Below are 26,062 nucleotides of genomic sequence, written 5' to 3' on the forward strand. Positions count from 1 at the left end.
GAGGGCACCCCGAGTGGCCCGGCCTTCTCTGCTGCCGATGGCAGGCTGGCAGCTGCGTGCCTCATCAAGGTTGGATCAGGACAGACCCCGCCTGGGGTTCTTCTCTGCCCTCCAAGGACGCGAGGCCCTGCCTGCCTGTGGGTGCCCCTGGGACTGCAGAGGCTGGCATTGATTGCCTGGCACCCAGCCCATGAATGAAGGGCCCTGGGTGCGCATGGAGGGGGCGGGGGCTCCAGCCACGGGGGACACTCCCTCGCTGTGATGGGCAATGCCAGCAAGTGGCAGCTGGTCCACCTTGAGCGGGACTGGAAGGCACTAATTTTACCCACCTGGGCTGCACATCAACGGCCCTCACAGGAGTGAGAAAGGCGTCCCCGCCCTGTCTCGCCCCTCCCTCTGGCAGCATGAAACCCCACCCAAGAACCTGGCATTTAGCAAAGCACAAAACACAGTTAAAAGGTTTTCCAGCTTTTTCTCTTTTTGCATTTGAGACAAAATGGGAAGATTGGGGAGCCAACATTGCAAATATTTACAAAATATTGTACAAGGACATGGATTGCAGCTGAGCCCCATCTCCCACGGCCGCCTCCTGCACCAAGGGTCTCCCAAGGAGCTTTCCATGGACAGCAGTGGGGCCTCTCTGCCCTGCCAGCCTCCCCACAGCCGTCTCTGTGCTCTCGGGCAGAGCACAGCCGGGGCCTGGAAAGAGGAGGGGGCCTTCTCACACCCAAAAGGAATACAACAGAGGGAATTTTAACTCCTCACCTGCTTCTGTCCGCTGCAAAGGAAACCCACCGCAGAATAAGAGAAGTTGGAAGGGACCTTAGAGGCCAACTAGCCTATCCCCCTGCTCAAGCAGAAACCCAAACCACGGTGGAAGCGCTGCCGGTGCTGCTGAGGGATCTGGCTACCGCCCTGTTCCGATCCTGCCTGACCCTCCTTGTGTTGCTCAGCAGAGGCCCCAGGTGGCCAGCCGCCCGGAGGCCCCTTGACTGGCGGAAAGCATGTTGGGGGCTCACTGCTGACTCTGCCACAGAGCCAGGGGGACAGCCAGGGACCCCATGGCAGGCCAGCTGTGGGCTACTGAGGAAAGATGTCTCTGTGACTCCGTTCCCCGAGAAGCCTCCGATGTCCCCAACTGCCCAAGGCCACTGGGTGCCCAAGCTGGCAACAGGGCTGCCTCGGCCTCAACCTCTCCAAACCTTCCCACCCTCCTGGGCTGGGAGGGGAAACGCTGGGCCAGATCCGCAGAAGGGGTGAGGGAGAAGTGCCAGGACAAGGCTGCCGATTCGGCTTCCTTGGCATCCAAGGCATCCGGGCAGGAGGCTGGCATTGGATCCCACAGATGGGAGGGCAGACTCAGCGCTTGCTTGTTCAACAGGGACTCTGCCAGTGGGAAGGTTCCATCTCCCTCCCTCCCTCCCAGAAGTGGGGCCTTTGACCCTAATGGCCAGCTCATGGGGCCTCCCTGGAGGAGGGGAGTGCTCCGGATCCTTCCTCGGGAGGGGGAGCAACACAATAAGCAGAACAGCAGAAGGGTCTCCCACCCCCACCCAGGCAGCTAACCCACAGCCACAAATCCTTCCTGATTCCTGGAATCCAGGGCTCTACGCCTACTCCACACCCTTCGCCCACCCAGTGGGCTGATCCCTGTCCCAGCAGGCATGGGGGGGGTGGGGAGGGGTGCTTGAAATGGTGTCACCAGACAGAGTTCCAAGCAGGCACCTGAAGACTCTGGGAGGGGGGGTAGAGCAACCCACCTTCGGTTTCATAATTACTGAAATTCAGAAAAACAAGCACGCCCCCCTCCCCCCCCCGGATAAATTACAATAAGTACTGCTCAGAAACACCCCCCACCCCCACCCCTTTCACCCAGTGCTTCCAAGGTGCACGAGCTGCAGCAGTCACTGTCACATTCAGAGCAGTGGGAGAAAAGGTGTTTTCCAGACAGATGGCTGTAGCCCTCCTGCCCGCCCACCGCTTGCACCAGTTGTGAAATGCCTGGGACACCACTGGAAGCGATGGCCACGGCTCTTTGGCCACAACCGGCCCTGCCAACCTCTCTGCCCGCCAGGGGCCAGGGGCCAGTAGTTGAGGGGGGCCCCGGGCAGCAGCAGAGCAACTCCAGCAACAGCAGCTGCCCACTCGGAGAAGGCAAAGGCCGCAGCAGCCCTAAGGGAGGGGACGATGGTCCTGGTGCCAATGCCCAGCCATGTCGCCAGCACAGGCTCTGGGCCGGGGGGGTGGGGGGGGGCAGCGCTCACTTGAGCAGGGAAATGTCATCCGCGAAGTCATCGTGGCCGCGGCGGAGGCAGCGCAGGCAGCGCCACTGCGAGACCATCAGGCAAAGAGGGAGCAGGAAGAGTGCGCAAATGGCTGCCATGATGTATGCGATGGTCATCAGTGTCGACTCGTCCGTCTGGGGGATGTTGTAGCCACAGTCTTCCATGTTGGGGTGCAGGAAAGGCCCGTCCACTGAGGCCGTCCGGAACGCGTCCTGCACTGGACCCGGGAACAGGAGGGGGAGAGGCCAGACGTGACTATGGGGGCCTGACGGAGACCCAGCTCAACCCGGAGCCAAGCACCAGCCCAGGGGGGGGGGGGGCAGAGGAGAGGCAGGCCAACATGACCAGCTGATGTTTGGGGAAGGCCAGGCGGAAGCCAGCCAGGTCTCGAAAGGCCTGGGGCTCCGGTAACCCAGGGGCCTGGGGAGAAGGGCCAAAGAACACCTTCAGAACCTGCCCCCGAGAAGGCCTCGGGCTGAAGTCAAGGGGGGCAGAGTGTGGCCCCGGAGGTCAGCTGAGGGGGCTGTGGGGATCACGGCTACCAAGCTCTTCTGTGGGGAAGCAGCAGATGAGACGGCTGGCAGCGTTCTCCCCCGCTCTGAGACCTACCATGGCAAGTGCTGACCGCAAAGCCAATGCGCCTTTGAGCCCGGTCAAAGACCACGTAGAAGCCCTCCATGATCACAGCCCCCATGACGGTGCCGGTGGAGGACTGGGAGACGGCAAATTTGTAGCACTCGTCCTGGGAGGTAGCCACGTCCTCGACTGGCCGTAGGTATTGCTGGGAGAGGAGGCAACAAAGGCATGAGGCCAGGCGGAGTCCTGGGAAAGGGTCAACGGGGCAGCAGACTTTGGCCCGAGGGTCAGGGACAGCTGTGTGCGCCCTCTGCCTCCAAGGCCTTCCTCGTTTCACAAGGTCCAGCATTACATTTGCTGGGAGGAAGTCCAACCATTTCTTTGACAGAAGTGGAAGGGCACCTGGGGCCTGTGTAGCCCAACGCCCGGCCGGCCAGAGGCAGAATCCCACTATCTGGCATCCTGACGGGTAGGCATCAGGCCCATGGAGATCTCTTCCGTTTTTTCTGACATTCAATCCGAACCTTTCTCTTCACTGTCACTTAAACCACAGTTTTTTGTCCTGTCTTCTGGGAAGATTCTGAACGGCTTTCCCTGGCCTCTACACAGCAGACCTCGAGATATTTGGAGACACCCAAATTCACTCTTCTCCAGGCTAAGCGCATCCCATGGCACGATCATCTCCTGCCTGGGGCCCTGGCCCCCTTGGCTGCCCACCTCTGACCTGCTTCAGGGTTTGTCAACTCCTTCCTGAAACGGGGTGGCCAAAAGTGGGCTACGGGTTCCACGGGCAGTCGGGCCCATGAACCGTAATGAGAAGGACGACTCTGCTTGATTTTGATCCCTGCTGCATTTCCCTTTCTGGCTTGCCAGGAAACATTAAGTAGCATACAAAGTCAAGCTCAGAAATTAATCTTCGGCTCAAATTTACTGCTTGTAAAGATCTGATGCATGCTTTTTTTAAAAAACAAAATGTATTGCAGGAGTGGCCTAGCTAGCTTTAGCCAGAGGAGGTGCATTTGGGGGGCGGCCTTTGGCCTTTTGCTCAGTGCCGCTCTTCGGGGTTTTCCCTTTGGGCCTCTCGTCCTGCAAGGCCACGTGGCGGCCTTATCAAACAAGGAGGACTGTCCCGAAGCAGGACAGCAGGGGGAACAAGGCTGACCTGCTGGAAACAGATTACTTCGTGTACTAGCTCCCCTTTTCTTGTTGCAGATAAATTAGCTAGAAAGTTTTAGGTGCTTAATTACTAGCCTTATCAGTGAGGGACAGAAAGGGAAAAACAAACCTACCCTTTGGGAGGGCCAATCAATGGCTTGGTCGATTCTGTCTTCACAATGTGTTAAAAGTTCGTCTTTTGAACTTTTCTTATAAGTAATGTTAGCATTATATAGTACTGCTATTGTGAATAACGAAATGCAGTACTCCTTGGCTTATGACTGTTCTTTCAGCGACCATTCAAAGTTACAATGAATGAATGGTAGTTATGACTGGAGCTTGGAGTCACGGCTATTCCAGCACCCTCATAGTCACATGATTAAGATCTGGGCGCTTAGCAAGCGGCTCACACTTACAACCTGTTTCAGTGCCCTGCCATCACCTGATCACCAGTTGCAACTTTCCGTGCTGGCTTCCCCAGAAAGTCAATGGGGGAGCCGCCAAGGAAAGTCAAAGTCACTAAGTGAAGTTTCCCCCATCCACAACCCCCAGCCCATCCGAGGTAGCCCCATGTGCACTCCCCAACACATGCTGTGCTTCCCCTGTGCCTCATCCACCCCTGCACTCGCTCCCCACTCAGCAGCAGCCCCTTACCTACTTGCCAGCCTAGGACTTGCAACCTCCTGCTGGCTTCCCCAGTGACTTTGGGGGAAGCCAACGGGAAGCTGGTTTGGCTAACAACCGTGGGGTTCGGTTTATGACTACAAGTAAGACTGCAGGAATTGCTGTGGCTAAGCAATGCGGTCACACTTTGCAACTGCATCCCTTAGCAATGGAAATTCCCGTAAGTGGAGGATTCCCTGTCATTCTACCGGTGTCCTGGGCTCTTTGCTCAGCCTCTGAGTTCCTAACGCTAATCTTCAGGTGCTGCTTAAATGGGGTTTTGAAAAGAATGGACAATTCTGCATTTCAGGAGTTGAGAAAAGCTACGCCTTTGTGCTGAGAAGGTGGAGCTTTTTTCCACAGCCGCTTTTCACGGGCTGCACAAAGGGGAGAGAGCTGGTTTCTACCACCGACATTCTCAACTGACTTTCCTTCCAGCTCCCCACCAATCTCCCCCTTCCCCTCTGCTGAGATTGCCCTCCAGACTCCCCCCCCCCCTACTTTTGAGAAGTGGCACCCACCTGGGGCAGGATGCTGATCCGGAAGGAGTGGTTGGTGGTCTCACCCATCAAGTAGAGAGAGATGACCGGGAAGATGTTCCAAGGGGTTGTTCCCACCTGCCAGCAAACCAGCTGCTCCCCCAGCCAGAAGCCGTCCGGGAACTTCTCTGTCTGGGGTGAGGGAGCCGGGACAGAAACTGCTCACAGAAGGCAGCCTCCAGCAGAGGCCAGAAGGGCGCCTGGCCCGTCCCTTCCCATGGCTTGCCCGGCTGCAGAATCTGACAGGCTGGTTCTAGCAGGGGCCAAGCGCAGCCCTCCCCCTCCCCCAGACAAAAGCAAAGCCACTGTGGGGGTAGCCTGCCTCTTCTGGCTCCTTGAGCAAAAGAGGGGATCCCTGCCCATGAACGGCTGCCGCTCACCGAGGAAGCTGTCTTGATGGACTTCACTGCCTCCTCAAAGACCTTCTTGGGCAGCCGAAGGTTGGTGGTGCCACTGTCCACAATGCTCTTGTCGTAGTTGTACTGGGGAAACGGGGGAGGGGTCCATGTTTGTACAGAGGCCCAGCCATCCCGAGAGCACAGGGGGAGGTCATGGTGCTCGTGCTCCCTGCCACAGTTCAGGTGAGCATGCAGCACTGTGTCAAATCCCCCCCCCCCGCCTCTCTGGATCAGCAGCCCCTTCACCTCCTTGCAGTCCATCTGGAGATCCTGCCCGTTGATCTCAACCTTGACTATGACAACCTCATAGTACCATTCCTTCCGGATGGGCGTGTACCAGATGTTGCCCCTGTAGAGAGTCTGGTCGATGCCCCCAATGATCTGTGGGGAAAAGGGAGTGCAGGGGAGCTCTTGGGGGCAGGAGGCAGAGGGCTCACCCAGAATGTGGCTAGAGCCTGGCCTACATCGGGAGCAGCTGTCTCCTGCAAGCCCCCTTCTTTGGCCACAAGCGGATCCATTTGTGGGAACAAACGGGGGCCTGGCTGTAGCCTTCTCTAAACCTAAACGCTTCACGTACTCTCAAAAGAGAGTTTACTGAGGTCATTTAAAGGGGGAGCACCCTCTGCAAGTAAGAGAGAGGGGAAGCCTCTTGGCAGCTGCCCTCACCATGCTGCCCCCTACGGACGCCAGGGTCTCTGAATCGTTGGTGGGGAAACTTGTGCCACACAACTGCAGGGAGAAGATGTTGGCCACCTGCGTCTGCTTCACCAGGGAGTCAAAGAAGGGCTCCAGGCCGTTGTCCGGCTGGCAGGAGAAAGAGAGAGAGAGAGTGGCATGCCAACAGTGTGGTTGGGCATCCTCCCTCAGCTGGGAAGAGGCATCAGGTCAAGGCGGTGATTTCTCCAATTGTCCCCCTCCCCCAGCAATATAGTGGGACTGCATCTCCCAGAATTCCTAGTTGGCTACAAATGATGGGAAGCATCCCTGTGAAACATCTGGAGGGCAGAGGGGCAGAGCAGGGCTGGGGGGCTCTAACCGTCTTCTTCCTGGCCTAGGCAGGGTCCTGGATTGCTCTGGGCAGTAGGGCCTTCGCTTCACCCCAAAGGGCAGGGCTTGCCCTAGAGAAAGCTGGGGACTGGCTTGGAAAGGGTCGAATTCTGCATCTCAAACGCCCCCAGGAGACTCTCCTCATTAAGGCCCAACCAGCCAGCCGGCATCTTCTCAGGAAAAGAGGGGAGGGGCTGCACCACAGGCATGAAATGAAGCTTGAGCCACGACCAGAGGGGTAAAAGAAGCTCACCCGGGCAATTTCGGCATAGGCCAAGCCCAGAATGCCTTCCCAGTTGGAGCCGTTGATGAAGAACTTGTCCGACTTGATGATGGCGGCAATGTTGGCCCGGACGGTGACATTTGGGCCATGAGGGATGGCCACCAAGTCAGTGCCCAGCTCTCCCTCCCACTTTCCTTGCGTGTAGGGCACGTAGACGCCCTTCCGCAGGTCCCGGTAGGTGCTGGAGCTACGGGAAACATGAGCAGAAAGTCAGGGCTCACCCCCTGCGCGACCACGTTGCTCCGGACAGGCCAGTCAAGGGGGGGAGGAGGGGGAGGCCGGGCTCAGCCTCCTGTCTGTTTCCGGGAGCCAGAGGCTCAAAGCCCAGCATGCAGGGGCAGCAAGGCAGGGATCCCCCTCCTCTGGCAATGTCTTGCTGGAAGGAAGCCGGGGGAACTCTGGAGCGAGGGCCCCCTCACCTCTGAGGAGCTCCTCACCGCCCTTGCCTACTCACAGCTGGCGCTGATAGTATCGCTGCAGGAACTGATGAGGGGCTGCACCCACGGCAAAGTTGCTGCTTCCCGTGTCCACCAGGATATTCAGCTGGAAGAGAGAAGAGCCCCCGGAGGAGGCTGAATCCGATTCCCACAAAATACTGGAAAATGTCTCTGGACCAAGCCCCACCCACACCTGCCCAGAGAAGGCCTTGGCTTCCAGCTGCAGTGGCTACATCTGGACTTCTGACTCGCCCAGGAGACGGGCTCTGGAAGCAGCAGACGGGTTCTCTGTGTGCTGATACCACCCAGCCCCAAAGAGGAGAGTTGGGGCGTATCTTTCCTGCAGCCAGGGCTGTGGGGGAGGCCCAGGGCCCCGGGGCTCCCCTTCTTTTCTGTGGTGGAGCCCAGCTTGAGAGAAGGGGGAGGGGGGAGAGGGGGGAGGGGCGAGGGTCTCAACTGGAGGGGCCCCCTGCCATTCCAGAAGGAGGCAGCGTTGCCAGCAGCAACAGCCCCGACTCAAGGTCACGTCCAGGCCGTCTTCCAAGCCCCGTGCTGGGCAGCTGCTAGACCGGTCCACCCTTTGCTCCTCTCCAGCGGGGAGCTCTGGAGAGGAGCCGGAGCAGAGCACAGGCCGCTGCGCAAGAGAAGAAGCTCGCCAGGTAACCGGAACGGCTCTTCCGGTGTCAGCAACCCTGGCTGCCCCCCGCCCCCCACCGGCTTCCTCCGGGCCAAGATGAGGCTCCCGGCGGGCAGCAGAGGCGCCCCGGCTCAGCAGGCCCAGCGCCCGCCGCCCCTCACCTTCTGCGGGGGGCTGCCCACCGTCATCTCCACGTAGTAGCCCTGCCCCGACTTCCCGCGCAGGTTGTCCACCATGGCCACGAAGCTGCCGCGGGCGCTGCCGCCGCTGGCAGAGGAGGAGGAGGAGGAGGAGGAGGAAGCGCCGCGGCGACGGCCTGGTTCCCGCTCGTCGGCCGAGCGCCGCGCCCGCCCTTCCGCCACCGGCAACCCGGGCAGCGCGCTGTGCAGCGGCAAGCGGAGCCCGCACGGCGCCGCCGTGGAGCCTCCCAGGCCGCGCGCCCCGCCCGAGCTCAGCCACAGCCAGAGCGCCAGCAGCGCCGGAGACATGCCGGCCGCCTCTGCGGAGGAGCGGCGGGAGAGCCGAGCGCGGCGGCGGCGGCGGTGGCGGCCCTACAGCGGCATCTCTGCCAGCGGCGGGGCGGGAGAGGCACCGGGCCCGCGGGCGGAAAGGCGGCGGCGGCCAAGCTTCCCTCTGCCGGAGCTCGCCGGGAGCTGTAGTCCTGGCCCGGGAGGCGGAGGAGGCGCCTTTGCGCAGGCGGCGGGAGGAGGAGCTGAGCTGCAGGCGGCCCTGTCCCGGAGGCGGCGCCGCCGCCGTCGTTCTTCGGGCGGTCCGGGGGTGCGTCTCCTCCGTTTGGCGAGGGCGGCCCGGCTAAAGGGAGCAGGGGCGGCGGCGAGGCTGGGAGGGGGCGGCAGCGGGGCGGGGACACCGCAACCCCGTTTGCCCGCCAGCGCTCCCTTGCGCTGCCCGGTGGGACTGACGGCTTTCGCTCTCGGCGCCCGGGAACGGCCCTTCTCGGAGCCCTCGGTGGAAGCGGCCTGCCGGGCGATCAGCGCAGCGCCGGGGAGGAAAACTCCGGGACGGGCGGGCGAAGATGCGCGGGCTCCGGGTTGCTCTGCCGCTTTCGTGGTTTGGTGCATCGTGAAAAGTGGATTAAAGCCCCGCTGAGCCTCAGCGGAGAAACCCGGTTCCCTCCCCCTCCCACGGGGGTCCCGGACGCGGATCTGGATTCCAATTCCGCTTCCTAAAGCCCATCGCAAGCAGCCGGGGCCGCCAACAGGTACAGCGGGAGGCGTCTCCCCTCCTGGTGCACGCGTGGCTCGGGAGATCCGCTTCCCCAGGTGAAATGATGTGGGACGATGCAATGGCTGGGTCCCCGCGTGGGAAGGTTGCGTCCTTCGCCGGGTACCTGAGACCTCCTGAGGTGCAGAAGTAGGCGCCGTCCAGCAGAGGGCGCAGACCCTCCAGCTCCTCTCTGCCCGCCTCGGAGGGTAGCGGCGTCAGCCAGCGGTCTCTTGGCGCAGGTTGAGGGGCAGCCTGCCACATTTGTCACCTCGCCTGCTGCCCCGTTGCTTGGAGGAGGAAGGAAAAGTGACCGGCGATGGGCATCCTGGCCTTGGGTCACCTGAAGGCGCTTTCGCCCTGCTAGCCTGAGGGGGAATCCCTCCCGCCAAAGGCCACTGGTGCCATCCATGCCAGAGCTACTGAGGATGCCCATTGCACTGGCACTGGACCCTCAGCAGAAGCACGGAGCCTAGGTGCTCCTGCTGCAGCCGGGAGCCCCCCAGTCTGGAAGGGAGCTCCCTTTGCTTGCTAAGAGCACCTGAACAGCAGGACTTGTACATGTGTTATTCAACACTGAACATCATCGCTGACGCTTACACATGTGCTATAATTGTAAGGTGGTTGAATTGTCATTGTGAACTCCTGTCTCTTGAGGTATGAAAATAGAATGCCAGTCTTGCTCAGGATGTCTTGCAGCCCCTTTGCTTCTGATCAGAAATAAAGTGATAAATGTCCACTTTCCTCAACCCGTGTTGTTTATTGGTCCTTATGCCGGATAAGCAAATTACAAATTGGTTCTTGGCCATCACTTTTATTGCACTGATTCAACTTTTTCCTCCCACAAGACGAGGCCCCAGGCTGCCCCCTTCCTTCTCTGGCAAACATTTCCCAAGCAAGAGGCTCAAAAGAAGCCAGGAAGGACATTGAAGTTTGACATCGACCTTAAGGGCAGCTGGTTAAAGCCAACTTGTCTGGCCACCCTGGGCTAAATCCAAGGACCCCACTGGTCAAGCTCTGAAATGGATGTGCCAGGCGAGGAGGCCCCCTCCCTCACTACTCTGTTCCTAAACCAAAGCAGCAAGTTCCACAAAAGTCAGAATGCAGGGCTAACTCTTTTATCTGCACCCTTGCTAGAAATGAAAAAAGAAATGGGACACCCCTGATCCAGAGGGTTCCAAAGGTAAATCTACAAGTAATTCCATCAAGACTGGACAAACAGGGCAAAGGTATCAAATAGGCAAATACAGAGTTATCTGCAACATTCGGACAGGCTCGAGTCAAATCACAGGGTTGCAGCCAGCAGGGGGTCAGGAGAGGAATGTGGTGCAGCCGGTCTCACAGCAAAGCTGTACCAATGACTTCAACCTCAACTGAACAGCCTAAGTCCAACTCTTCGCCTCTTCCCCCTCCAACCGAACTGACAGGGACAATCATAGTAAGTGCCCTGCAGTGCACAGGGTTCCCAGGACACCCCAGGGGAGAACGCATGGAGGGCCAGGAGGAGCAATGTGCCTGCTGGACCCACCTCCCTCCTTCCCTGGGCAGACAACACCCCCCCTCCGACACCTCCCCATTCCCTCACAATGCCCCCCCCTCCTGAAGGGTGCAGTCCTCCGTGGGGAAAGGTGTTCCCCTGAGGGAGAGCCCTGACCCACAGACCCAGGCAGCCAGAAGAGAAGCCCAGTAGAGGGTTGGGAGCTTAGGCAGGGTTCAACCTGCTCCAAGGAAAGGGGAGCCATTCCACCTGCGATTAAATGACACCTCCCTCCATTTCCAATGAGAAACGTGGAGTTTCAGCAAAGCCTCTTCCACATTTCTCCCAAAACCTGACTTCTAGGTAACAAAACAGTGATTTCCTTGTTGCCCCACCTGCAGTCTGTTTCCAGGAACCTGCAGGGAGGGGCCAGCCCAGCCTCAGCAAGTGTGGTCCCCCACCCCCCTGCATTGCCAGTCAGGGTCAGGAGCGGCATCCAGCTGGACATCCTGATGGTCCAGCTGGATGCCTGATCATGACAGTGCAGTCCAGTCTCTGTCTCTTGAGGAGCCTCCAGGGCTGTGTCCAGGAGACGACACCTCCTTTCTCCCCGTCCCTTCTGTGCCCAGCAACAGGCAGGGAACTCAGCCAGGCCCCTCCAGGCCATGCCCCCCCCCCCCCCCGAGGCTCTCAGTGAAGAGATTGATGCTCCCTCCTGGCAGCAGCCAAGGCTGGGTTGAGGGCTCTGCCACTGAAGGGAGGGCCTTCGGGAGCCACATTTCGGGGCCCAAGAGTCTGTCCTGCCTGTCCTCCTCCTCCTCCCCCTGCCCCACGAACCCACCGGCTACTTGCCCTTGCTGTTCAACAGACCCTGGCAGGCAGAGTGGCAGTGGTTGGAGGAGCCACCATAAAACCCTTCTCTGTCACACACACACACACACACACACACACACGTTTTCAGATTTGGGCTGCCATGGGAGCTGCCCACTCCCCACCTAGGCTAAAAGAGGATTGCTCAGCAGATGCTCCGAGGGGTCCGTGACACTCCTCATGCCACCAAGCGTCCGCTTCCTAAGGCTATGGGCAGGAACCCCGCCCCCCCACCGGCCTTTGCTCCCTTCGCACAGGAGGACGGGGGGGGGTTGGGGCCACGGTGCATAGACAGCAGACAACCACTGGTGACGATCGGGGGGGCTTCTGGAGACGGCCGACGCAGCGGCTCCTCAGGGCTTCTCCACCGACGGGGGGCTGCTCCCGTTGGATTTGCTCTTTGCCGGACCCTTGAAGGAGAAGCGCTTGATGAGGCGCCGAGAGAAGCTTCCGGATTTCTTCCTGGGGGCGGAGGCGGTGCTAGCGTTGGGCAGGTCATCGTGCGACTGGCTGAGCCCAGCCTCCTTCTGCTTGTTCTTCCTCCGGAAAATGAGCTTGGTGCCACTTCGCAGGAAGCCCACTGCAGGAGGAGGAAGAGGAGGACAAACCATGAACCTACACTGCTGGCCTGTCTGGCACGGGGCGCCAAGACCCCGCCATGCTGGTTGGAGGCTGGCTCAGAGAGCCCCTCCCGAGTCCTGGCTCCCCCTATGGAAGAGGACCAGGGGGTCCCTGCCAAGGAGAAAACTGGCCTCCTCCCTCACCTTTGTGGTCCTTCAGGCTCCGGGTCTCTAGGGCGCCTGTCGAGCCGGTTTCCGACTCCACATCATCCACTGAGGGTCTCTCGGAGATGTCGGAATGGGTGGTTTCGTCCAGATCCTGGCTCGCCATTTCCAGCTGCTGCGTAGTTTCGCAGGTGCTCAGTGGCGCATATTCTGAGGGGCCGGCCATGATGGAGTCCTCCTCCAGCGAATTCCCCAGTGACCCGGCATAGCCCAGGGAGAGGGCCGTTTCGTCCTGGGCGATGGGTACCTGCACAGAGCGGGACAGAGAGAAGCTGAAAGTTGGGAGGGGGAGAGGGGGGGGTCCCCTCACGCCTGGTTCCTTCTCAACAACAGAACTTCCCAGAGCAGCACGGAAGGCCAATCCAGTGAATAAATGGAAATAAACAAAGCAACCTCACTTCTCAGCCAGAGAAGTTGCCACTTACCTTGGAAACCCCCGAGATGATCAGCGTACTGCGCTTGGTCGGAGTCTTCTTGGAAGGCTTATTGGTCAGGTCCGTCAGCTGCCTAATGGCCGTCTCGGCCACGGGATCCAGGCCATTGGACACACAGCTGCTTCCTGGGGGAGAAGAGACACGCTGCTCCAATGTGCCAATTGCACAGAGCGGCACTGGCAAACCCTTGGCTTTGCACAAGTGGCTGGGAGGCCTCTGCTTCCATTCAAGCTTGTTCAGGCCAGCCAGCAAGGTGGGTGAGACCAATAACTCAGCAAAGTGAACATAGATTTAATGAGGGTGCTGAGCAATTCTTCCTATCCAACACTCGAAGCATTTCCTCAACGTTAATCTGGTGCCTTCCAGTTATTTTGGACTCCTTCCCGTGATCCACAGCAATACAAAATATCTGGAAGGAACCCAACTACTCTCCTATTTGGAACTGGCTCCCATCCCCGTCTAGCCTCAGCCGAGGCTGGAGAGAAGGAAGAGAGTGAAAAATTACAGTTGGTCATCTGCTTCCTCAGAAAGACCGGAAGGGCAGCGTCCCACCAACACTGTCCATCTCGCAATATCCCTAATGGTTCATTTCTGACACCGTGACTCACTGCTACTGCAGGGAGAGGCTCTGCTGGGACAGCCATTCTCCGGGAGCATCGTGGTGACCTTCTCTGTCACTTCCACTTTGGATGGAGACCTGGAGGGGGAATCTGGAGTGCAGGAGAAAGAAGGGTCAGCAAAGCGTCAATCACATCCAGCGGAGACCTCCCTTCAGCAGCAGCTATGGAAACGCACCACTCCTCTTTTGCACTAGCTGGGAGGAGGGGGCAGCAGCTTCAAGAGGAATCCTGGCCCTGGTGCAGGGCTCCCACCATGCCAAGGCTGCTCTCTCCTCATCTCTCAGGCTGGCCATTTGGGATGCTCTCCAGCCACACAGACAAGTTGGCTGGCTGAAATGAGGAGATCTTACCAAGCTTACAGTCCAGTTTGGGCCTGGACTGGACGGTGGTGACGGTGGTGACAATAGTGCCATCGGGCATTATGGTCCGGCCCATCTCGACCTTCTTGGTGGGAGTAATGCTGGTGCGCAGGGAGGAGGCAGCCGGGAGCTGTGGCGTGTCCTGGTGGAGCAGCTGTCAAGACAGCCCAATAGAAAAGCACAGGCAATGCCTCAGAAAAGACACGCAGAGACACACACAGGGATTCAACATCCCAGACTGTCTGCCTTGGAGCTGATCAGCTGAATCACACATGCCTGGAGACGGAGACCTTTGAGATAGGAGTGGGGGGAGCACCATTCTCCCCTGTACCCAGAAAGGGGCCTTGGGGGGGGGGGATTATTGCTTGAAAAAGGCGGTATAAAGTTTCCATAAGCCACGCAGACTCACCCAAACATTTCCCCACCTCCTCTATTGCTTGGACTTCCCCAGCCCTGCCTGCGCTCAAAATCAACGCGCTTGGCTTACAGCTGAGAAATGGGGCGAGTGGGGGTCTTGAGTGGAGCAAAACGTAAAGCAGAGCTCAGCCTCTGGCCACTCTGGCCTCTCACCTCCACGGCAATGGCGGCTGCTGGGGGCAGAGCCCGGGTGGGCCCTGGGCTCAGCTGGTAGAGCTGCTGCCCCTGTGGCTCTTTGGAGGAGGGGTCTACGGGGACAGCCACAAATCCCAGAAGCACGTCTGCAAGGAGAAAGCAAGTAGGTGAGGCCCACAGGACCACAGCAGCTCCTTCCGCAGACAAATGCCACCCGGAGCCTACCGAGAGACGCTTCCAGCCCCTTTGCTCTTCCAGCTGTTGCCTTAGGAGCCAAACCAAGCCCCCTGCCCTCCTGCAGCTGTCCACAGAGGACTTACCCTCTCCAGAATGGCTGCCTTCCAACACCCTCAGCACCAGCTCTTTGCTCCGGGGACCAAGCTCCCTGTTGGGGGAAGGAAGGAAGGAAGGAAGGAAGGAAGGAAGGAAGGAAGGAAGGAAGGAAGGAAGGAAGGAAGCAGAGAGGCCATCAGCCATGCCCGGCTAATTCTTTTCCTGGATCAGGGCCACTTTCTCACTGCCCAGCGGCTGGAGGGCAGAGCTCTCCAGGGGGAGAGGCCTGAAGCGCAGACTGCCTGCGGGCACACGAGTGGGGGGCAGGGGCAGGCAGTGATATACCTGGCATCCCTGCAGCCAGCCAGGACTCTGGCCATGGCACTCCCCCTTTTCCCAACCCCTCCACCCCGTGACCCAAACACGGGAAGCTCAGGGCGCCTTACAGGAGCAGCTTGCCGGGCCACTCCACCTCAGTGGCCAGACCGGCCGGCACGGGGGCCGTTCTCTTCTGCTGCCGAGGGCTGTCCAGCTGCACCTCGCAGCACAGCAGCCCGTTTCCTGCAAGAGAAGCCAACAGTGGTGCAGCCAAAGCTCCCCCCACCAGATTGCCCACAGACCCCCCCTCCACGGCAGGAGATATGGGGCCTGAAAACCCCTGGGGCGCCCAGGTACCTTGGCTCTCCCGGGATGCCAGGTGCAGGGCTCGCAGGTGCTGGAGAAGCAGCTTTGGCATAAGGGCAGGCGCTGAGCTGGAGAGGGAGCCCAGGGACAGTCTGCTCCTGGTCTCCTGTGGGGCAGAGCCAGGGGGCAAGGGTTCAAGGGCAGCAGGCAATGGATATGCTGACCCAAACCTGGCAAAGGAGGCCAGCCGCAGGTCAGCTCCCCCTGGCTGAAAGGAACGGTGGGTTCCTAGTGCCCAGCTGGGGCCCTGTTCAGTTTTCCCTGCCAGCCCTCCACCCTTACCGTGCTGGCATTCGTAATGCAGGCCTTCAGGTTCACCATCATGGCAGGTTGAGTGCTGATGACGGAGTCTTCAATCAGGTTCTTGATAATGGACAAGTCCGCCTTCCCGTCGTTTTCCTGCAAGGGGCACCAGGAAAACGATGCCGGGCCAGCAGTTGCGCTGGGGAGTTTCCGAGAAGCTCAGGAATCATCTTCCTCTTTATTTCGCACTGAGCTACACGGATCGGCCACATCTGCCGACGTCAGAGGCAGGCAGAGGGCCACACATTCCCCCAGGCAGCCAAAGGCTCCGTGCTTGGCGAGGTGTTTGCAGTGGCGGCAAAAGCCCCCTCCCCCCCCGGGTCTTCTTGGCAGAAGCGAAGCAGAGCTCCAAGACGGGGAGGGAAGGGACCACGGGGGAGGGGGAGCGGGGGCTTTCATCCTCGTCACCTCCTTTACTTACACGGTGCGGCTGGAGTCTGGGCGGGATGGAGAGCTTCAGGTCAGGCCTGTCTTTGAATGCCCAGGAGACCAGCAGCCCCTCGCCCTCCACCTCCTCCAGGCAGATCTCCAGCTGGCCAACAGGACAAAGCGGATATCATTGCAAATGGCCAGGCGGAATTCCATGCAACCCCTGGCTGCGACCCCCCCCCCCAAATAAATCTCCTTAACGGCTGTCAGCAGTGCAAGGATGTGGATGCCACCCTTGCACCAAATGCCGGGGCCCACAGCAACCCCCTCCTCCCTGCCCCTGCTCAGCCCCCTCCTTCTGCCTCCTTCACCTGGGCCTGCTGCACAGCCAGAGAGACGCAATAGGTGTCCATGGACACAGCGGCCGGAGACTGCTGGGCAACCAAGACCGGGAACTGCAGCGTGTCAGTTGAAAGGAGGCAGTGCAACACCTGCGTGGAGGAGGAAAGGGATGGGGAGACACCCAACGCCTTCCCAGGGCAGAGCAGCAGCAGCCCCACAGCCCAGCTTCCTCCTCCTCCTCCTCCTCCTCCTCCTCCTCCATCTCCACTCAGAGCAGCAACAATGGAGCTCAGAAACTGCCATCCTGTCACCTTTGAACTTTTAGAAAGAACTACTGAAGGTAACTCATTGATTGGGGTCTGGAAAAATGGCTTTAATTAAGTGTTCCTGTCTGTTTCCCTCCTGCAGCCTTCCCACAAAGCTCCTGGAGCTGGAAAATAGAGACGCCCCTCAACCTGGTGAAGAGCAGTTGGCCGGGGGGGGGGGAGGGGGAGGGGGGACACCGGGACAACTTTCAGCAAGAAAACAGGAGGAGAGACAGTTGCCTCCCTGCAGCCTTAGAGGGAAACAAGTTAATCCGCTCAGCTCCCAGTCTTAATCCAGATCCCTCTTCCAGAGCTGCTCTTCATGTCAGACGCAGCTACATCCACACCCCTCTTCTGTCCCGTGATGCTCTCGGTTAGGCTGGGGGTTTCAAGCCCTGGCTGAGCCTCTTGACCCCCATTCAGGTGGGCCTCAGGAGAGCCCCCCGGGGGTTACGGAGGCAGCAGCAATACTTCCAGAGCAAAGCACTTATCCGATCAGCTGACATCCCAGGACTGTGTCCTCCTTATTTTCAGAGCTGAGCTCCCTTGCAATTTAAGCCTCCATCTCCAAGCCGACATCTGGTGCCTGCAAAAAGCATAACCTCCCCATCCCTCTCCGGCCACTTTGTTCAGCTCCAGGGCTCCCCACCTTCCTCCTGATCGGCGCTTCTTCTCTGTCCCTTCACCCGCAGGGGCCACTGGATTGTAGGCTAGCTGACGGGATCTAAAAGGTCCAGAGGGCAGCTGCCAAGGTCAGCCTCCCTAGCCGCCTGTCAATGCTTTGGCAAACCCCGGATATGTTCCCTGCAGTTGCTACTGGCCTGGTGGCCGCACCCAGCTCCTTTGGGGACAGACAGCTACCCTTCTGCCTTGAGAGCGCCTCCTAAGGCTTCCTGGGGACTCTTCCGCAGTTTCAGAGAGGAGTCCAGCCCAGGGCCCTTGCCCACACCCAGCAGGGGCTCCTCGCCCACCCTGGCCTATATTTAGACAGTTGCTGGGATATTGAGGCATCTCAGGCCACAAAATGCCTGGGCTGTCAGCCAGAGACTGAGTGGGAAAAGGGGGGGGGAGGGAGGTGACTGCCCAAAGGGTGGAAGCCCCCTCCCCTGGAGTCTAAGCACACACACACACACCCAGTACGCTGGAGACTACTGGGAAGCTTCTCTGAGTTGGGAAGGAGTCTGAAGGGCGGGGGAGTGAGGAGAGATGGGGAAACGGGCTGGGTTCGACCCAGGGCCACACAAGGCAGTCCTGCTGGTGAGAACTCACCATCCTGCGATCCGACTGGTCAGTGTAGGCCACATGGCTGATAGTTACGGCTGGCAACTGCCGAGGGCTTTCCTCGAACGTGATCTGGACCGAGCTCTGGAGAGGAGAAAGCCCAGTTAGCCTGCGGGAGGGAGGGAGCCAACGTGGCGAGGTCATGTTGGCAGTCCAGGCTCTTCTGCAAGGCCAGAAGAGGTGCCACTTGCCAAGAGCATCCAGCAGGAGTCCAGATGAGCCCCCTTCTTGGGCACTTTTCAAGCCACAGCGGGAGGCACCGGGCCTCCACTGCCAGTCCAAACGGGGACAACCGGGCAGGCGATGCACAAGGCTTTTCTCAGCTGAATGTCAGCCCCTGAAGTCCTGCCCATCGCCTGGACTTTGCCGGAGCACTAAGAAGCCCAGGCAAGGAAAGACCCTAGCCTAGAGCAACCCTGTTGGATCTGCTTGTTTAGGAGGAAGAGAAATATCCAAAATAAATGTGAGGCACCTCCAATGGCCGTGAACACCTGGAAATTTCCCCTCTTCCTCCCAAGCACCATTCAGAGGGAACAGCTCGCTCCAGAGCAGCCGTCAGCATCTACCAACCTCCAGCTCGTGGGTTGGATGCAGCAGCACCAGGTGAAGCAATGGCCAAGTTGCCATGGAGCTGGCGCCGGCATGCCACCCCTCAGATCAGCATGGCAGGCTGGGCTGCAGGAAGGGCCCTCTTCCCTGGCCTTTGGGCCTTTGGGACCCTCCCTGAGAGGGGAAGGGGAGGCTGGTGGCCTTCTAGCTCTGTGGTCCTAATCCTGGTACAGTCACAGCCCCAAAGCAAGAGAGGCATTTTCTCTGCAAGAAGAGCACCCAGGTGCTTAAGATGCAGAACAAAAAGCCCCCTCCCAGGTCTGCAATTCAGCAAACAGGCCAACTATTTCTGGACTGAACGTATACCGAGGAACTAGAAACATAAGCAGAGAAGAAGAGAACGTGACGCCTGTTACTATGCAAATTAGCTACACAAATGGAACGGCTCAATTGGAGCGGCATGCAGGTCCCAAGGGGGCCGGACCGTGCTCCACTTGAAAAGCCTTCCGGCCATTTCTGGTTTCCAAGTGGAGCACAATCCAGCCCCTTTGCTGCACTCTTGCTGAGGGAATGCCAAGAAAGGGGGCGGCACAAAAGCACCGGCATGAATATACATGAACCCTGGCACAGGACTCAGGTCTTCCTCCAAAACCCTGCAGGGATGGCGCTGTTTCTCCGCAGGGTTCTTTCCAGAGGGATCTCCTTCCCCTGCAGAAGACGCTCTGCCTTCTGTCCACCCTCCGTCCACCAGTTCTTCGCTTCTGTGGCTTCCTGTGAGGGAAACTCCAGATCCTCCTGGGCAAAGGAGGGCTGGCCAGAAGGACCATGGGGAGCAGGGGGGGGCTAGTCTTAGGAGGAAAGGGGGCAAGCTTAATTGGGAGCTGCTGTGATGCTGCTGCCCACCTTTCTTTTGTAAGAAGAGTGGAATAAGATGGCTTGGGAGAGAGTGGAAAGATCAGGAAAGTCCAGGAGACTCAGGAGAAGTGGAAGCAAATGCAGCCCTCTTCATCCCTGTAAGCCTCATTTCAATCTGTAGTGGAGGGAGAGGCAACCCTGGCCTTTTGCATGCCCTGCCTGCTGCATCTCCCTTCCTGGCAGCCTGTCCGGGGAATCGGCCCCAAGAGTCCCAAACCCTGGCAGGCCCGGCAGAGTGCAGCTCCAGCAAAGGCGTTTCAGGCAGTTGCCCCTTGTCCAATCAGGGTGTCTTCCTTAGGTAACTGCCCAGAGGGGCATTTCAGGAGAGGCTCCTGAGGACGCTTCCCCGGAGAGCAAGCGGGCAATTCAGAGCCGGGACAGGCAGGCAGGAGCCTTGCGGCAGAGGCTCTCCGTCCGGCCAGGTGGGCTCTGCGGCCCCGTTGCTCCCCTGCTCCCCATGTTAAGATGCCCAGGCACTCCTGCCCAGCCCCCGAACGCCCGCCAACCAGGCGCTCTCTCTCCAGGGGAGCCACCCAATCTCGCCTTCCTTGACGGGGGAAAAGAGCCGAGCTCGCCAGGCGGCCAGGAACCAGCAGGCCGCCCACCCGCTCCGAGCATCAGCCCGCAGAAGCCGGCCAAGAGGCTCCATCAGCACCCGCCGCCGGCAAGAAACCGCCGGGGAAGGCAGCGCCTTTCCGGCGAGCGCAGCCCCACATCGCTCCGCGGGGAAAGCCAGGCTTCGGGCCGGCGGCTGCAGCGTGCAAGAAGAGAGCCGGCCACTCCGCTTCTTGCTCCCCCCACTCCCCTCACGCCGGTCGGTCGGTCGGTCGGAGGGAGGCTCGGCGTCCGGCTTACCCCGTGCTGGCGGGCCTGGTCGTTGAGGGCGCGCAGCCAGGCTCGCTGCCAGTTCTCGCGGAAGGCGCGGAAGGCGAAGAGCGAGGCGAGCAAGCCGCGGGCCCCGGACGTCGCACAGCTCCCGGCGCCCTCGCGGCCCGAGCCCAGGCGCAGCACGGCCGCCCAGAGGCTGGCGGGGGCCGCCTGGCTGCGCGGGGCTCCTGCCGCCCGCCCGCGCCATAGGCTCCGGCCCAGCTGCAGCAGCCAGGCCGAGACGGTGAGCAGCGAGGCGGCGAACAGCAGTACCAGCGCCGCCCAGCCCCAGCCCGGCTCCGCCGCCGCCGCCGCCGCTTCTTCTTCCATGGCGCGCCCGCCGCTCACGGGCCGGCCGCGGGATGCATGGCCAGGCGTCCGAAGCCAGCGGGGCCAGCGGGCTCTCCTCCGCCTCCTCCTCCTCCTCCTTCCCGGAGCCGGCGCGGAGCTACATGGCAGCCGGGCTCTTCCGCCTCCTGTCACGGCCCAGCTGGGCGGGGCGCAGCGGCGCCGAGAGGGGCCGGGCGGGCGGAGGGCTGGGCAGGGCTAAGGCCGACGCCGCCTCCCAGGCGCAGGACGGACGCAGCTCTCCTGGCACCTGCCCGCCGCCACAGGGACGCCGAAGGGCCCGCAGAGCCCCCTCAGATCGACCAGGTGAGCGCGGCGGCCCTCGAGGCGGGGAGGGCGCCGGAGGTCCGGGAGAGACGCCCCGCTCGCCGCAGCGATTCCCCCGCCGCTCCGTCCCCCGAGAGGCTGCGGCGCTGCGGCGGCTCCCCAGGCGGGCAGGGTGGTGGGGGGTCGTAGAGCCCCTTGGAGCCCAGCCCGGGCCGCGTCCGGCTGGAAGGGCGGCGCGACGGAGCCCCGGAGGGCGGTCGGGCAGAGGCGCTTGGGGCGGCGGCGGGCCCGCTCCTTCGGGGCAAGGCTTCTCCCAGCGCCAGAGGCGGCCAGCTGCGCCTCGCTGCGCCTCGCTGCGCCAAACGTCGCCCGGAGCCGCCTGCCGAGCTGCGGTCCCTTTAAATGACCCCGCCCGCGAGCCAGCCAGCCGGGCGACGTGGGGCAGCGGGCAGCTGTCACCTGTCACGTGAGGGCCGAGCGGTCCGCCATTTGCAGCCAGGGCAAGGCGAAGGCGGGTGGGGACTCCGGGCGGAAGCCGCGCTGACCTGCAGGGCTGTCTTGTCCCCGCAGGGCGGCGGCGGCGGCGCGATGGGGAAGCTGCCGGTGGTGCCGCTGCTGATCAACCTGGGCGGCTCGGCGCTGGGCTGCTGGGCCACGATGCGCCTGATCCCCGCCTTCCGCGAGCACTTCCTGGCGGCGCGACTGTGCGGGGCCGACCTGAACAAGCCCTCCAGGCAGCCCGTGTGAGTGCGGGGGGAGAGGAGGGGGCGGGAGGGGGGCTCCGAGGCTGACCGGGCGCTCTCTCTCCCGCAGCCCCGAGTCGCAGGGCGTGATCAGCGGCGCCGTCTTCCTGATCATCCTCTTCTGCTTCATTCCGGTGCCCTTCCTGAGCTGCTTCGCCGGGGAGCGCTGCCAGGCCTTCCCGCACCACGAGGTCAGCCGGGTCGGGCGCAGGGGAAGGTCTGCGGGCGGGGGGACCCCGCGGGCGGCGGCGCTGACGGCTCTCCGCCCCCTGCCTTGCAGCTGGTGGCGCTGGTGGGCGCCCTGCTGGCCATCTGCTGCATGATCTTCCTTGGCTTCGCGGACGACGTGCTCAACCTGCGCTGGCGGCACAAGCTGCTGCTGCCCACCGCCGCCTCCCTGCCCCTGCTGATGGTCTACTTCACCAACTTCGGGAACACCACCATCGTGGTGCCCAAGCCCTTCCGGGTGCTGCTGGGCGTCTACCTGGACCTAGGTGAGTCCACCGCCCACCCACCGCTGGCCGGGACTGCGGCTGCCAGGATGGCCAGCTGTGAGGGCAGAGGGTCAAAGAGGGTCTGCTTGCCCTGTGCTTTTCCTGCAGGGATACTCTACTACGTGTACATGGGCATGCTGGCCGTCTTCTGCACCAACGCAATCAACATTCTGGCTGGGATTAACGGTCTGGAAGCCGGGCAGTCTCTGGTGATTTCTGCCTCCATCATCGCTTTCAATATTGCGGAGTTAACGGGTGGGTGCGCAGGGTTTAGCCTGCTCTCTACAAGGGCCGGTTGGGCCCTGCCAGTTGCCTAACCTGGCTGCTCCTTACTTTCCTTCTCGCAGGGGATTGCAAGGATGACCATGTCTTCTCCCTCTACTTCATGATTCCCTTTTTCTTTACCACGCTGGGGCTGCTGTACCACAATTGGTAAGAGATACACACACCCTTTTTGAAGGCAAAGGCAGGATCTACATTCCTTACAGGACAAATTGTGGGGGTGGCAGTTTGGGAGGCTGGAGGTGCCTCAGGGCACTTAGGAACTTTCTTTCCTGAGAAGGAAGAGACGGGCACCTCATCCCTATGTGGAAACAAATGTGCCTTTTAAAGTGCCTTCTCTTTATTATGCCTAATGCTTCCTTCCTTCCCCCTTCTGTGGGGAGAATCTTTACTGGACTGCCCCGTCTGCTTTCTCTCCTGGCTGACGGCAGGTACCCTTCCCGTGTTTTTGTCGGAGACACCTTCTGCTACTTTGCTGGCATGACTTTTGCCGTGGTGGGCATCCTTGGGCACTTCAGCAAGACGATGCTTCTCTTCTTCATCCCGCAAGTGGCCAACTTCCTCTACTCGCTGCCTCAGCTTTTCCACATCATCCCATGCCCCCGCCATCGGCTCCCCAGGTGAGAAGGGCAAGCCTGCCCGCTGCTTGGCTGCAACCAGAGTGAAAGCCAAGGAAGGGTCAATTCCTTTCAAAGCAGGCTTCCAATTGAGAAAGGCCGTGGCCCTTGACAAAGATCGGGGCTGTAAATCCCATTTGCTGAGACATATTTTCCTTCCCTTCCTCTCCTTTTCCCTTTCCCTTTCCTATCCTGTCTTATCCTATCCTTCACATTTCTGAACTGTCCTCCTCAGGGGACTTGTCAAACCAAACTTCACAAAGGATCTTCTGGCTTTTACTTAGAGCTATTCCTTTTCTTGGGACAGAAGGGTGTCCTGCCTTGATCAGGTCTCGTCTGCAGTTCCTACTACAACCAGGTTTCTGCTCATCCTGGCCTTGGCTACCTTCCCATTTCCCTTCTGACTGCCTCCATCTCTGCCTTCAGATTCAACACAGACACGGGGAAGCTAGAGATGAGCTACTCGAGATTCAAGGCAAAGAACCTCTCTCCGTGGGGAGCATATACCCTCAAGGTAACTGCTAACCGAAGCAGGAAGGCTGGCTTGGGCAGCAATCTTCTGGGAGTGTCTTGGCTCTGCCTTGTGCTGATGAAGCTTTACCTGATAGGGGATGGGTATTTCTCCCCAGGTAGCTGAGAAACTCTGCCTGGTGAATGTGCGTCAGGGAACAGGCAAAGATGGGGAATTTACAGAATGCAATAACATGACCCTCATTAACTTTGTGCTGAAGCTGATAGGACCAACCCCTGAACAAAACCTGACGGTTCTGCTGCTGCTAATCCAGGTAAGGAGCACAATTGGGGGAGTGGGGGGGGACACGCAGCTACAGTGATGCTCCCTTGGAGATAACAGCTGTGCCCTTTTCAACAAAACCTACTTAGGGGAAGATTAAGCAGTTTTAGTTTTCATAGTACACACACTGTTGCCTGACCGCCTTGGTATGTTGCGTGAAACTGCAAAGCAGAATGCGTAGCCAGGGGTACTTTGCAGTCCAGCAGTTATGGTCAGGTGAGCAAAGCCTCCGTGCGATGAGTCAGGAGCAAGGGGCTGCGTGTTTGCACTATCATCCCTCCTCTCCTTTCTGTCTTGAGGTTGCTGGTAGCTTGGTAGCTTTTGGTATCCGGTACCAGCTTGTGCGGCTGTTTTATGACGTCTGAGCTCGTTTGATCCTCCTCTGACCCTGTTATCCATTCCATCTGAGAAAAGCCTGAATGCAGCCCTTCCCAGGGCGCTTCTTAGCTCCTGTCAGAAGGAGGGATGCTGCTGCCTCCACCGGGAAGATCAGACCAGCCAGAGTCCAGCTGTCAGCCTCTTCTGGGCGCAGCTTGGAAGCAACATTATCCCCTCTGGTGAACTCAGGCTGCCCATGGGCCTCTTGCATCCTTGGGAGGGAATCCAACGGAGTCAATGCCTGTAGCAACAGGTGAAGCAGGAGACACTTAGCTTTGTAAATGGTTTCCTTGGCCTTTACTCTGGGGGAGGATCTGATTTGGGTTTCTTCACTTTGTACTGAAAAGAACTTTGTGTGTTTGAGATATTGCTCTGAAGCCTGTTTAGAACTGCTGTATTACCATCTTTCCCACAAACTTTGCTGGGTATAAATTTGTACTGTGTTTTTGTACATCCTGTTTGGTTCCCAAAGTATTTATGTGTTGGATTGCTGTAGAGGGTTGGAGTGGAGACTGGGGATTTTGAGCACAGGGTATAGGAATAGGCAGAGGGTAAGCTGGAGAGGGCAGTGGCTCAGTGGCTAAGAAGCTGAGCTTGTCGATCAGAAAGGTCGACGGTTCGAATCCCTAGTGCCGCGTAACGGAGTGAGCTCCCGTTACTTGTCCCAGCTTCTGCCAACCTAGCAGTTCGAAAGCACGTTAAAAAATGCAAGTAGAAAAATAGGGACCACCTTTGGTGGGAAGGTAACAGCGTTCCATACATTTAGTCATGCCGGCCACATGATCAGAGAAGTCTTTGGATAGTGCTGGCTCTTCGGCTTTGAAACAGAGATGAGCACCCCCACCTAGAGTCGGGAATGACTACAAATGTGCGAGGGGAACCTTGACCTTTTACCTTAAGCTGGAGAGGAGAAGGTGAGAGGGAGCAGGGAGAAAGCAGAACTGCTTAATTCCTTCTTTGCTTCTGTTTTTATGTAAAAGGAGGAATAACCTACCAAAAGCAGCACTGAGGGAGATAGAATAGGTATACAAGTTGCAATAAGAAAGGAATTAGTAAGAGAATACCTATCCAACCTGGAGGAGTACAGATCAACTTGGCCTGATGGTTTGAATCCCAGAGTTCTGAAGGAGTTGGCGGATGTAATTTCAGAGTCACAGAATGTACAGGTGAAACTTGAAAAATTATCCTGCAAAAGTTCAGTTATTTCAGTAATGCAAAACCAAGTACTGAGTACATATGCATGTTTATACTTTTCAGAGGTCTGATGTTGTTCTATGTACAATCCTTGTTTTATTGATTGCATGTAATCTAATTTTCTGAGATGGTGGATTTGGGGTTTTCATGAGCTGTACGCCATAATCATCACAATTATGACAAATCACTACTTGAACTATCTTGCTTTGCATGTAATGAGTCTTATCTCATATATTAGTTTCACCTTTTAAATTGCATTACTGAAATAAATGAACTTTTGCACGATATTCTAATTTTTTGAGTTTCACCTGTAATCTTTCAAATACCTTGTAGCACAGGGAAACTACCAGAGGACTGGAAAAGGGGAAAATCTATACAAAGGGGAAAATGAATCCAGGAAATTATAGGACAATCAGTTCGATGTCAACACATGGGAAACCCTGGAAAAGATAATCAAGCGGACGATTTGTGAACACCTAGAAACAAACAAGGTGATTACTAGAAGCCAACATAAGTTTCTTAAAAACAGATCGTGACAGACAAACCTTGTTGCTTTTTCTGACAGTGACTAAAGGACGTACCTGTCTCAGCAGGTCTAGGTGACAGAGATCTAGGCATCCTAGTGGACCCCCAGAAGTCTGAGCCAGCCATCTGCCAAAAAGGCCGATGTGGTTGTGGGCTGCATCAACAGAGGGACAGCATAAAGATTACAAGAAGTGA

The 26,062-nt window shown here is 58.9% G+C and overlaps 3 protein-coding genes across 4 annotated transcripts; 1 reads left to right on the plus strand and 2 right to left on the minus strand.

Annotated features, from left to right (window-relative positions):
• Positions 1-452: 452 nt before the first annotated feature.
• Positions 453-8,653, minus strand: BACE1 (beta-secretase 1). Its single transcript, XM_081961455.1, has 9 exons — positions 8,182-8,653; positions 7,401-7,489; positions 6,917-7,133; positions 6,283-6,420; positions 5,863-5,997; positions 5,599-5,700; positions 5,201-5,350; positions 2,895-3,066; positions 453-2,502 (listed from the first exon to the last, which is right to left on the minus strand). The coding sequence occupies exons 1-9, from the start codon at positions 8,506-8,508 to the stop codon at positions 2,261-2,263; spliced, it is 1,572 nt and encodes a 523-aa protein (XP_081817581.1). The 5' UTR covers positions 8,509-8,653; the 3' UTR covers positions 453-2,260.
• A 1,328-nt stretch (positions 8,654-9,981) lies between these two features.
• On the minus strand, positions 9,982-20,556 carry C2CD2L (C2CD2 like; the record flags this gene model as incomplete). Its single annotated transcript, XM_081961454.1, has 14 exons — positions 9,982-12,168; positions 12,353-12,620; positions 12,799-12,932; positions 13,416-13,517; positions 13,778-13,940; positions 14,357-14,484; positions 14,659-14,723; positions 15,058-15,172; positions 15,287-15,401; positions 15,578-15,694; positions 16,020-16,130; positions 16,339-16,458; positions 17,884-17,979; positions 20,215-20,556. 14 exons carry the CDS (start codon positions 20,554-20,556, stop codon positions 11,942-11,944), a joined length of 2,103 nt encoding a protein of 700 aa, XP_081817580.1. The 3' UTR covers positions 9,982-11,941.
• A 36-nt stretch (positions 20,557-20,592) lies between these two features.
• DPAGT1 (dolichyl-phosphate N-acetylglucosaminephosphotransferase 1) lies at positions 20,593-25,548 on the plus strand (the record flags this gene model as incomplete). Of its 2 annotated transcripts, none has more annotated exons than XM_081961457.1 (10): positions 20,593-20,880; positions 21,412-21,584; positions 21,655-21,775; positions 21,865-22,078; positions 22,187-22,333; positions 22,426-22,510; positions 22,792-22,980; positions 23,404-23,491; positions 23,607-23,762; positions 25,129-25,548. In XM_081961457.1, 10 exons carry the CDS (start codon positions 20,593-20,595, stop codon positions 25,135-25,137), a joined length of 1,470 nt encoding a protein of 489 aa, XP_081817583.1. In that variant the 3' UTR covers positions 25,138-25,548. The 2 variants fall into 2 exon arrangements, with proteins under 2 accessions (XP_081817583.1, XP_081817582.1); XM_081961456.1 differs by lacking the exon at positions 25,129-25,548 and adding an exon at positions 24,070-24,599.
• Positions 25,549-26,062: the final 514 nt, after the last annotated feature.

This window comes from Natrix helvetica, assembly GCF_964273705.1.
Source record: "Natrix helvetica genome assembly, chromosome: 8".
Lineage (NCBI taxonomy): Eukaryota > Metazoa > Chordata > Lepidosauria > Squamata > Natricidae > Natrix > Natrix helvetica.

Bases quoted from the DNA above. Each gene is read 5' to 3' on its own strand.
- BACE1 (XM_081961455.1), bottom strand. From the start codon at position 8,508: ATGTCTCCGGCGCTGCTGGCGCTCTGGCTGTGGCTGAGCTCGGGCGGG. The intron at 7,490-8,181 runs GTGAGGGGCGGC...TCTCTCTTCCAG, and splicing joins TGGGCAGCCCCCCGCAGAAG to CTGAATATCCTGGTGGACAC. The intron at 5,998-6,282 runs GTGAGGGCAGCT...TTTTCCCCACAG, and splicing joins CGTCCGTAGGGGGCAGCATG to ATCATTGGGGGCATCGACCA.